Consider the following 12125-nt stretch of genomic DNA (forward strand, 5'->3'; position numbering starts at 1 on the left):
AGTAATTTGATTTAAATTAAGTTTACTAGAATTATTGATTACTCACAATATAGTCCATTTCCCCTTTTTAAAAATGACAACTTTTGGAGAGAATTTTGGGAATTATGTATAATATAACACTAAGGAGGGAAATGTTGATAGATGATAAGAAGAGCAAGAGGTTTTCTGTTACTTTGTTGAAACATTCTTTTGTAAAGGATACAGCTATTACTCTGAGAATCTTCTATGACTTTTTTGGATTAGAACTTTGAGCTATTTATTATATCAACTTTTGACTTTCTCAATCCAAAAGAGTATCTAGAACAGTGATGGCGAACTTTTTAGAGACCGAGTGCCCAAACTGCAACCCAAAGCCCACTTTTGCATTGTCGGGTGCCGGCTGGGTGTGGCCCATTGGCTGGGTGTGGCCAATTAGGTGGTGTGGCCCATTGGGTGGGCATAGCTGTGATGGTAATGGCAGACTGGGTGGGACTAAAAAGTTCAATCAATCAATTCCAACTTTGCAAGGTCTTTTTTTTCCCGCAAGAAGTTGAAATTGATTGATTGAACCTTTTTTTTTTTTGCACAGGCGGCAGAGGCCTAAAGCGAAAAGGTTTTATAAAACCCAGCTGAAGGCCTAAGACTGGGGCGATGGCACGCATGCCCACAGAGAGGGCTCTGAGTGCCGCCTCTGGCATCCGTGCCATAGGTTCGCCACCACTGATCTAGAACAATAGTTGTATACCTTTGCTCTATTGTGTGTCCTATTTTCATCCATGATATTAGAGAACAGAATGGAAGAGAAATAGAGCTTTCTCCAAAAAAGTTCAACTTTTGTGAAGAGAATCAAAATAATAACAGCATCCTTGATATTTCTGCTCCAGATGAATTAGTTTTTGACACACAGCTTTTGTCATGGTCTCCTCACTAAACAATGGGAGGGAGCAAAAATGAAATAGGAGGATCAAGTAAGCCACCCATTTGATGATAAATAATGTGCTGAATGTCTTTTTCCCATCAAGGAGTCATGGGCTGGACTATAGCTGCCATGCAACTATATTCAAATGATACTATCATAACTTTTCAAACATTACAACTTCAAGTAGGGCATATATTTATGGATTTATATGATGATGTCAACTTTCTCTAAGTCCTTAAGCCTATGAAAGTGTCAGAATACAGCATAGAGATTGATTGGCTTGAAGTGGACAGCTAAGTTTTTACATTCCTTCTCCTATTAATATTTTTCAATATGGCTGAAGTTGGCATGAGGAGCAGCTGTAATACAGATAGGCAATGGATACCAAAGTCATGATACAAACCAGAACCCTGGGAATAGCCAGTTAAATACTAAGCATATGGTGAGGACGGCCTCTTTAGCGTCATTGCAAATCTAGTGGCATTACTTAGATTAGCTGTTTATCAATCAGTTGGCTCTTGGTAAGTAATTTTGCAATAGCTTTCAGGAAGAACTGGTTATTACTTTTTCAATATGTCTACAGCAAGCTTTAGAATACAATTAGCTCCAAGACACACTACCTATACTGACAGTGTGATTTCCAATAAGATGGGAAATGGCCCTATCCAATTAGGGGAATCATCCTATGCCTTGAAAAGCATCAAATATCAATTCACCATCAATTTATTCATCTTAGTAGAAGATATTTTGGAGACATTTGAAGACATTTTGGACCCAACATTCCACATATCAACACAGGAAAGTAGTGTGGCTGCTCCATGTCACTGTTAGTGTGGAAACCATTTGATTTTATGTTTTATATTTATAGAAAAACTTTGATCAAAGTTTGATCAAATTAAACAGGCTTTTTATACTCCAAATTGTTATTCCATTTTCAACATTATGGTCTGAATTCTTCTGAAAATGACTTTCCCTGTTTGAGAAAGTTTTCCTTTAAAAGTTAATAGGATTTTCAAACAATTAAATCTCTGTGGAGAATAAAAGATAATGAGATTGGACTCCTCCAAGGATTTAATTTCTTAAGTGAACTATGGAAGATAATATGCTAACTATCCTATTTCATCTACACATAGAACAAGTAGATAATTGAGTTATTCATTTTTCATTTTTCTTGTTCACCACTTCTTTGGGGCTTTAGTATTACCCATTAAAGGTATTGTATTTTTTTTAACTTTTATAATTCCATTATTATTTTCATATGTGCTTGTATGTATATTATGTGAATATGTGTATTTCCAAATGGACCAACACAGCAACTGATGTATTTGTAATTTTTAAAGACCAAAACTGTGATGCACTTGTGTAGCTGAGTTAGCATAAGGCATCCATACCAAAGCATCTGGAAGGTTTTTACATGATTAGAAGATGAATAATGGTGGAGGCATTGACAAGATGCATTCTTCTTCTTGTAATGTGTACTAATAAATTCCATATAAGAATCATAACTCCTTTTCAAAAATGCAGTGTGAAGTTGGAGAATTAACATCTTGACATCATAATTCCAGCAACCAGGGATGTACTTTTGTTTTTGATTGTTAGATAAATAAATATTTATACTTTATAGATATTCAGATATTCAGTGCTTGCTTATTGGTTATATAAATGGAATATGTATGGATTCCAAGGTGGGAAGAGTTAACTTATTTCTATGCATTTTATGTAAAGGCAGTTGTTTGGGGATAGCACACAGGAATTTTCTCCAGCAAGAAGAATACTTCCAAAATAATGAGGACAAAGTTACCAAAATACATTTAATTCAACTTCCCCCCTCCTCTTCCCATTTATTCAAAATTAAATATATTTACTTTCTATACCACAATAATATTTTATGAAATGAATCATGCATATTTACAAAATAAACTTGATTTATGGATCAGGTGAATCTCTTCCAGCAAAATTTGTTGAATATATTTAGTACTCTTTTTTATAGAATTGTGCAAAGTATTTTTAAAAAGATGTTTTGCAAAGCATGTATCAGTAAAGTACTTCTTTCCAAAATGTTAAAGGAGCTATATCTTTTAGAAAGCTTTCCCCAGACGTTTGCAAATATAAATGCACATACATTTGACTTCTGCTTCAAGTAATAAGTTTGATATATATTTATATGAACATGTAGACAACTCGGAAAAGCCCCTGAAATCACACAAGCTTTTCAAAGAAAATACTACACTAACATTTCAAGGGAAAGGATTTCAACCATGTTTACATGATTTTTTTAAGATACTTTTAATTCTAGTGCACTGGTTCAATGTCTTTTTCTGGTTGTAATAAAAATGATACAGAATAATTACCCGCTGACATTTATGCATAGATCAGTTATAAAAAAAAACGTGATGGAGTAGCAAGTCTAAGCAAAGCCACAAACTTATGCATATCTACAGAAATAGGATCTTCCTGTAACTTGGCAACATTGTGATAAACAAAGCTACTTAGGAATAGTATATATAATACATATACATAATATATATAATACATATACATAGATATATATGACTATATCTGTATAATTGTAAAATACTTTGTGCACCACATGCCTGCTCAGCATTTCTTTGTATAGAAATCAATAGGGCCCTGTTTACACATAAGAAAAAAAACATTAAATATGCTTAAAATCCTTGCACCATCTAAAAAAAAGATAAAACAATAATAATAGGTCTTTGGGAAGGACTCAGTAAGTGAATAAAAATGCTGAATCCAGAATAAACATCTGGCTGATAGCAACAAATCATCATTAAAAAAGGAAAGCAAAATATGCTGTAATTTATAAGCTAAAAAGGATATGTCTTTAAAATTTGAGCTGTCCCCAAATTTCAATTTAAAAAAAAATATTTAAATTTATATAAATTTATATAAATTCAATGTCCTGATGAACCTAGTTCCTTCTATTGAACATAAACAAACTGTGAATAAGATTAAGGAAAATGTAAACCCACTACAAGGAGAAACTTCCTGACAGTTAGAACAATTAACCAGTGGAATAACCTGCTTCCAGAAGCGGTGAATGCTCCAACACTGAAAATTTTTAAGAAGAAACTGGACAGCCATTTGTCCAAAATGGTATAGGGTTACCTGCCTGACCAGGGGGTTGGACTTGATGACCACCAAGGTACCTTCCAACTTTATTATTATTATTATTATTATTATTATTATTATTATTATTATTATTATTATTATTATTATTATTATTAATATTATTATTATTATTATTATTATTATTATTATTATTATTATTATTATTATTATTATTACATCAGAAAGGACTATATTGGGCAGAACTGAGAAGCAGCAAATTAGAAAGTAACATAAATGTTTGTGAGATTAGAAGCAATGTCTTTTTGTGTAAGAAGATGAGTGGGTGGTGGTAGGGGACGGAAGATTTGAATAGGAAATTGGACCCAAGACTTCTTCTTAAACTGTATGATATAATAGCAACTTCATCATGAATAGGAAGCTGGCTGAAATAAGAGTTTCCTATTGACTTATTTAGTTTTATTTTTCCAGGTGCCAAGTAAAGAAGATGTGGGGCTCAAATAGAACCACAGTGAATGAATTTATTCTTCTTGGCTTTACCAATCATCCTACATTGCAGCGTCTTTTCATTGTGATGTGTCTTGTCATGGCTCTGGCCACAGTAATTGGAAATAGTCTCATTATCTTCCTGGTTTGGAGTCACTCCCACCTCCACACAGCTATGTATTTTTTTATTGGTAATCTCTCTTTGCTAGACATACTTTTCACAATAATCACTGTCCCTCAGATGCTTGTACACATAGCTTCTGTGGTCAATAAAATTTCATTCAATAGATGCATGGCCCAACTTAACCTGAGTCTTTCCTGTGGAATGACTGAGTGCTTCATTCTGGCTTTCATGGCCTATGACCGTTATGTGGCAATTTGTCAGCCTCTAAGATACCCCACCATCATGGGAATGCGTGTATGCATGAAGATGGCAGGGATCTGCTGGGTCACAGCATTTTTTAATGCTTCTTTACTGACAGCCATCACTACCAGTTTTCCTTTCTGTGGACCCAATCAGATTAATCATTTCTATTGTGAGTTACCTGCAATGCTTCAACTGACCTGTATGGATACATATATGGCAGAGGCACTTATCTTTGCCCTGAGTGTGATTGTACTCATGCTACCTTTTACCTTCATAATGGTTTCTTATGGCCACATTGCCAGAGTAGTGCTCAGCATGCACTCAACTAAAGGTCATCAAAGAGCCTTCTCCACTTGTGCTACCCACCTTACTGTTGTTACATTGTTTTACACTACCATTGGCTTCACTTACTTAAAGCCCAGATCTCATTATGTAGCAGACCAGGAGAAAAAGGCCTCAGTCTTCTATGCTTTGGTCTCTCCCATGCTAAATCCCATCATCTATAGCCTGAGAAACAAAGATGTTAAGGAAGCTTTGGTCAAAACAATGGGGAAAGTCAGCTAAGTTACACATGTTTTTTTAAAAAAATTTGAACTGGAAATATTAATTTAAAAATAGAAGCTTTCTTCCTCCATTCAAGGAATGTTTACATTGTGTTTTCTTCTAAGTGCCACAGATGCTGAACATTGGAATTATGTGTCTATGTGGACTAAGCATAAGGATTTTGGAAGTCCATAATATATCTGAAAAAATGTTTAAAATGTTGCTTTTATATTCACTTCCTAAAATTCTGCTTTAATACAAAAGTATCACACTAATAGCATAGGAATGTACTTTATAATGGATAGAAGACAAAGTGAATGTATTAGGAGTACAACAAAAATTGTACAGCTATCTTGTTACATTCTTGAGGACTATAAAAATTGTTATCTGTCTTAATGATGTACAGAAGTTAAATTATAGTTTTATATTTATTCTACTTCTGTTAAGTTTAAATATTTCTATAAAATAGTTTTTATCATATCTTTAATGCAGCAATGGGCTTTGCCAAAATTAAAACTCCATCATCTGTGCTAATAAAATGATCCATGTGGTATAGCTGAATGCTATAGTGAAACTAATACATAGAAACAATGTCTTGTATGCACTAGGTACGGCAGTAATATTTATTGTTTATTATATAATGATTATAATCATCCTGAAGTTATGAATTTAAATCCAGTGTCATATTTAATTCATATTGCTTGTTTTTAGTGCTTCATTTTGAACTGATAGCATCTTTGAATGCAGTATAAGTTATTCCTGGATTTGTTCTCCATATGTGAAATCTATTGAAATACCAAACATTATGAATTTTTCACTTATGAAGATTGGCTAAAATTATTATTATTATTATTATATAATAGTAAAGAGGAGTTTAAGTTTAATGTAGTGGTTAAAAAAAACAGCCCTAGAAATTGGGCAACAACAAGTTCTAGTCTACATCAGGCACAGTTTTGGGCAATTTGGGGCCAGTCACTTTCTTTTAGTCCTTGGAAGAGAGCAACGACAAGCCTCTTTTGAAAATGTTGCCAAGAAATTTTCAGGAACTTGCAGGCGGTCATCAAGACAATTAGATACACATCTAGACAAAAAGAGATATAGGAGGAGAAACATCTAGATGCAAAAATCTCTGTGACAATAAATTGTAGATATGTGCTGTTTGCCAACACTGATTTAAGGTGATTTTTTTTTCTTTTTCATAAAGGGGCAAAGATGACAACTTTCAAACAATATGGCCAAAGTTTTGGAGATGTTTTCTTTAGAATATTTCCTGCGTCCCCACATCCTTCCCTTTTTGTATTCATTTTAAAATTGTATTGATCCTCTAATGATATTAGATTAATTTGTATATTTTAATTAGTTTAATTAGTTTACATAATAAATTATATCAATAAAAATAAAAAAATATGGAGAACCTTCCTAGAGATATAAATGTTTCACATTCAAGCTCAATTACAAATAGATTCCAACTAAACTTTGCTGTGAGAAAATAAGCCCTAACTATATTAATAATAATAATAATAATAATAATAATAACAACAACAACAACAACAACAACAACAACAATAATAATAATAATAATAATAATAATAATAATAATAATAATAATAATAATAATAATAATAATAAAGTTGGAAGGGACCTTGGATGTCATCAAGTCCAACCCCCCTGCTCAGGCAGGTAACCCTATACCATTTCGGACAAATGGCTGTCCAGTTTCTTCTTAAAAACTTCCAATGTTGGAGCATTCACAGCTTCTGGAGGCAGGTTGTTCTACTGGTTAATTGTTCTAACTGTCAGGAAGTTTCTCCTTAGTTCTAGGTTGCTTCTCTCTTTGGTTAGTTTCCACCCGTTGCTTCTTGTCTTGCCTTCAGGCGCTTTGGAGAATAGCTTGACTCCCTCTTCTTTGTGGCAGCCCCTGAGGTATTGGAACACTGCTATCATGTCCCCCCTCGTCCTTCTCTTCATTAAACTAGACATACCCAATTCCAGCAACCATTCCTTATATGTTTTAGCCTCCAGTCCCCTAAACATCTTTGTTGCTCTTCTCTGTACTCTTTCTAGAGTCTCAACATTTTTTTTACATCGTGGTGACCAAAACTGGATGCAGTATTCCAAGTGTGGCCTTACCAAGGCATATTAGGGACATATTGTCATAGGGATTGCTGCATGACAAGTTGCATTACACACCATGAAGATCTTTATATAAGACTTTCAGAGCAATTTTTTATAGCTTTCACTGTGACGAGCCAAAGTCTATGTGTATCAGTGGTACATCATCATGATGATCTCATGATATTGCTAAAAATCACTAGGTAGAAATGTAACATCACGATTTCAATACATCTTGTATGTTATTGATTTTCTGGAACATATTTTTAACGTTAAAGATGTTTTTCTCCCATTGTCACTCCTCAAGTCTTGCTATGCTTGAAATGTGGTTTGTTGTGAGTCTTTCAGAGTTGTGCTACGAAAGATAGGGAATCATATACTGTAAGTATTTTAAACAATTAAATATAAATAAAGATGCAGTTGATTGATGCCATAAATATGTCTCTTTTTGTTATGAATATCTGTGTCTGTCTATGTGTATGAAGGGGGAGAAAGATAATCATTGGATTATATAGCTCAGTTAGATGGTATATGTACTCTTAAACGTAATTTTTCACTTTATATTTTCATATTTATCTGATATATTTAATTTAAACTTGAAAATTAGCCATGAGCTAACTGAAATTACAGAAGCAGGTCTGCAACCTAAGATTATCATATCCATGATAGCAAAATTTCATGGTATCAAACTCACATGTTTAGCTGCCAGTCACAAAGTATCAGATACAGAGAGCTCTTCAAATAAATCAAAGTGCTAATTTTTATTGCTACTGTTCATTACCACAGGTCAAAGAACATAATAAATTTCATGTCAAATAGCTTTTAAATTGAAAATGAAATTAAATTAAAATAGAATCTGGGATGTCATTTGAAAAGAGAACGCAACAGAAAAGGAGTTTTGAGATTTCAGATGACTAAATATTTTTGTTCCTCTGATTACCATTACCACCATCTGTGACAAGATAGCTTACTATTAATAATTTGGCAGCACTGTTGAATGACAGATTCCATACATGGCTAAGTAATACAATAATTGCTTTCAAGTAATACTACAATTATTTTAACACATTATGCTTTCCTATACTGACAGGTGCATCAATCCAGATGCTCTCATTGTGAAGAGTCTTAAAGAAATGTACACATTAATCAAATATATTCTCAGTTTTCTATAATCAACACTATATAATTAATGCTTATACATAGTTTAATGATTCTTACAACATCAGAACAATGTGGAATTTTTTGAACATTTGCCTGAACATGAGAAGCTGGTGCAGAAGAGAAAGACACTACACATAGTATATTTTTGTCTTCACTGCTCCCAACTTTTTTTATTTTAAACACAAAAACATTTTAATCTAAAAGGTCATAAAAGTGTCTCTATGGTCGCTTTCATCAAATAGGGTATTCATTCATATGGATTACTCTTAATGTGTTCATATTAATACATCTAGAAGTTTGCATTAGATTATCTAAACACATTAAAACTATGGAATTTGTGTGACTATAGAGGGAATAGTGATAGAGACAGGAGGAATGAATCGAATACCCCATGATTTCTTTGCATTTTCACCTCTGTATCATGAGATACTGTAATTGTCTAAACTGCTTTTGGGAGTTCAAATCTGGAATACAAAATTCAGAAATGATTCATTAGCTTTATGTAGAAATGTGTTTCCTGCTATTTTACCCAAGACTCCTTTTACTTCTTCATTCTTATGTTATATATGTAGGACTTATCATGGGAGTAATTACTCCTTAGAAGAATATAAAAGTCTTATTCTGTTTGAGAGATGTCTTGGCTTTGAGATTCATCTGAGCAAAGACTGTTGTGTCATAGCAGAGGCTGACCACTCAAGTGAGAGATACCTAGAACTAGTGGAGTAGAACTAATATCCCAATAATTTCTTTCTCGTATAACCATGAAAATACCTGAGTTAGTATTGTATTTTTATAACATTGTACATAACTTTACAGTACGCAAATGATTTATTCAGAAATATGTTTCCCTGATATTTTACTCAGAGCTCCTTTTATTTCTTTGTTTCTTAGGCTATATATGAGGGGGTTGGACATTGGCGTAACCACCGCATAGAAGAAAGCAAGGATCTTATCCTGATTTGAAAATTTGCTACTTTTGGGGTTCATATAAGCAAAGGCTGCTGTGCCATAGCAGAGGGTAACCACCATCAGGTGAGAAGTACATGTGGAGAAGGCTTTATAGCGACCTTGAGAAGAATGAATTGCCAAAATTGCATGGATTATATAGATGTAGGAAAGAATTACCACAATGCAGGGAATTAGGAGGATAATGAATCCTGCCACCATCAGAGAGATTTCATTAACAAACAAGTCTGAACAAGCTAATTTTATAACAGCAAGGACTTCACAAGCAAAATGATTGATGGTGTTGAATGAGCAGAACTCAAGATGCATGGTGAACCCAGTCTGTATCACAGCATTAAGAAATCCACCAGCCCAGGAAGCCAGTACCAGCTGGATGCACACTTTCTTTCTCATGATGACCTCATAGTGCAAGGGAAAGCAGACAGCTACATATCTATCATATGCCATGGCTGCCAATAGAATGAATTCAGTGCTGCCAAAAGTTAAAGAGATGCAAAGCTGAATCATACATCTGCTGAAAGAGATAGTTTTGTGACTAGTTAGGAAATGAACCAGCAGCTGAGGCACCACACTGGTTGTAAAACATATATCCAAAAAAGACAAATTGCCTAAGAAGAAGTACATTGGTGTGTTCAGTCGTGCTTCAATGTGGATAGCTATGATGATAAGTGAATTACCCACAAGAGTAATAAGGTACATGGAGAGGACAATCACAAACAAGCATTGATTAATTCCTTGTTCTCTGGAGAATCCCACGAATATAAACTCTTTGACAACTGACTGATTGGTTTGTCCCATCATTCAGACGTAACCGGACTGAAAAAATGATAGAAATATGATATGTTATTTATATTTGCATTTGAGATATAATTATCTCTTTTATATATAACACTGATTAATAAAAGTATGGCATTTAGGGAACAATAGGGATACTGTGAAACATATTCTTGATACTTAAGAGACATTCACTTTTTCTGGCTATGGGAAGCCTATAAAAACTTTCTGCTAGAATTACCAGTTAAGCAAAATATTTTTTTTGCTTTGCTTAATATTGCCCATGAAAACTATCTCAACCAATAGAAAATATTTGACCCTGAGTTATCTTCTTTTTTCATCACAGATGTTAAATTTAAATTTACCGACAAAGAATTAAAGGGAGACTAGTATAGCTATTTTGAGCTATTTAGCTGTCATCAGCTAGCTCAAAAATTGCTGTACTAGTCTGCCTTTAATTCTTTGTCAGTAAATTTAAATTTAACACAGAAATAGTTTGTCACAGAAGTGACTGCCTGTGAAGGCTCCTAGATTGGGGCTGAAAGGCGAAAGTGGAAGCAGTATGCTCTGTCTCATATTTGGGTAGACCAGGTTGTTCTGATAGACTGGTTTCACCAGAAAAAAACACTTAACTTTTCATCACGGATGTTTTCCTTTTTCATAAATGGAATAAAAAGGCAAATGGTAGAGATAATAATAATAATAATAATAATAATAATAATAATAATAATAATAATAATAATAATAATAATAATAATAATAATAATAATAATAATAATAATAATAATAATAATAATAATAATAAAGTTGGAAGGGACTTTGGAGGTCATCGAGTCCAACCCCCTGTTCAGGCAGGAAACCCTACACCATTTCAGACAAATGGCTGTCCAGTCTCTTCTTAAAAACTTCCAGTGTTGGAGCATTGGTTAACTGTTATAACTGTCAGGAGGTTTCTCCTTAATTCTAGGTTGCTTCTCTCTTTGGTTAGTTTCCATCTGTTGTTTCTTGTCCTGCCTTCAGGCGCTTTGGAGAATAGCTTGACTCCCTCTTCTTTGTGGCAGCCCCTGAGATATTAAAACCCTGCTATTATGTCCCCTCTCGTCCTTCTCTTTGTTAAACTAGACATACCCAATTCCAGCAACTGTTTCTCATATGTTTTAGCCTCCAGTCCCCTAATCATCTTTGTTGCTCTTCTCTGTACTCTTTCTAGAGTCGCAAAATCTTTTTTACATCGTGGTGACCAAAACTGGATGCAGTATTCCAAGTGTGGCCTTACCAAGGCATTGTAAAGTGGTATTAATACTTCATGTGATCTTGATTCTATCCCTCTGTTAATGCAGCCCAGCACTGAGTTGGCTTTTTTGGCAGCTGCAGCACACTGCTGACTCATATTTAAGTGATTGTCCACTAGGACTCTGAGATCCCTCTCACAGTTACTACTATTGAGCAAGGTATCCCCTATACTATACCTGTACATTTGGTTTTTCTTGCCTAAATGTAGAACCTTACTTTTTTCACCATTGAATTTCATTTTGTTAGATAGCACCCTGTGTTCAAGTCTGTCCAGGTCGTCCTGTATCTTAAGCCTGTCTTCTGGAGTGTTGGCTATTCTTGCCAGCTTGGTGTCATCCGCAAATTTGATGAGTTCCTCATCTATCCCCTTGTCCAAATTGTTGATGAAGATGTTGAAGAACACTGGTCCTAGAACAGAGCCCTGGGGCACCCCAC

At 34.2% G+C, this 12125-nt stretch overlaps 1 protein-coding gene across 1 annotated transcript; it reads right to left on the reverse strand.

The window, feature by feature from the left end:
- Positions 1-9485: 9485 nt before the first annotated feature.
- Positions 9486-10421, reverse strand: LOC107282320 (olfactory receptor 2F1-like). Its single transcript, XM_015810092.1, has one exon. The coding sequence runs from the start codon at positions 10419-10421 to the stop codon at positions 9486-9488; it is 936 nt and encodes a 311-aa protein (XP_015665578.1).
- Between the last annotated feature and the right edge of the window lie 1704 nt (positions 10422-12125).

This window comes from Protobothrops mucrosquamatus, unplaced genomic scaffold (genome assembly GCF_001527695.2).
Source record: "Protobothrops mucrosquamatus isolate PMUCROS unplaced genomic scaffold, P.Mucros_1.0 scaffold7, whole genome shotgun sequence".
NCBI classification, from domain to species: domain Eukaryota; kingdom Metazoa; phylum Chordata; class Lepidosauria; order Squamata; family Viperidae; genus Protobothrops; species Protobothrops mucrosquamatus.

Excerpts from the sequence above, each read along its gene's own strand:
- LOC107282320 (XM_015810092.1), bottom strand. The coding sequence starts at position 10,421 with ATGGGACAAACCAATCAGTCAGTTGTCAAAGAGTTTATATTCGTGGGA.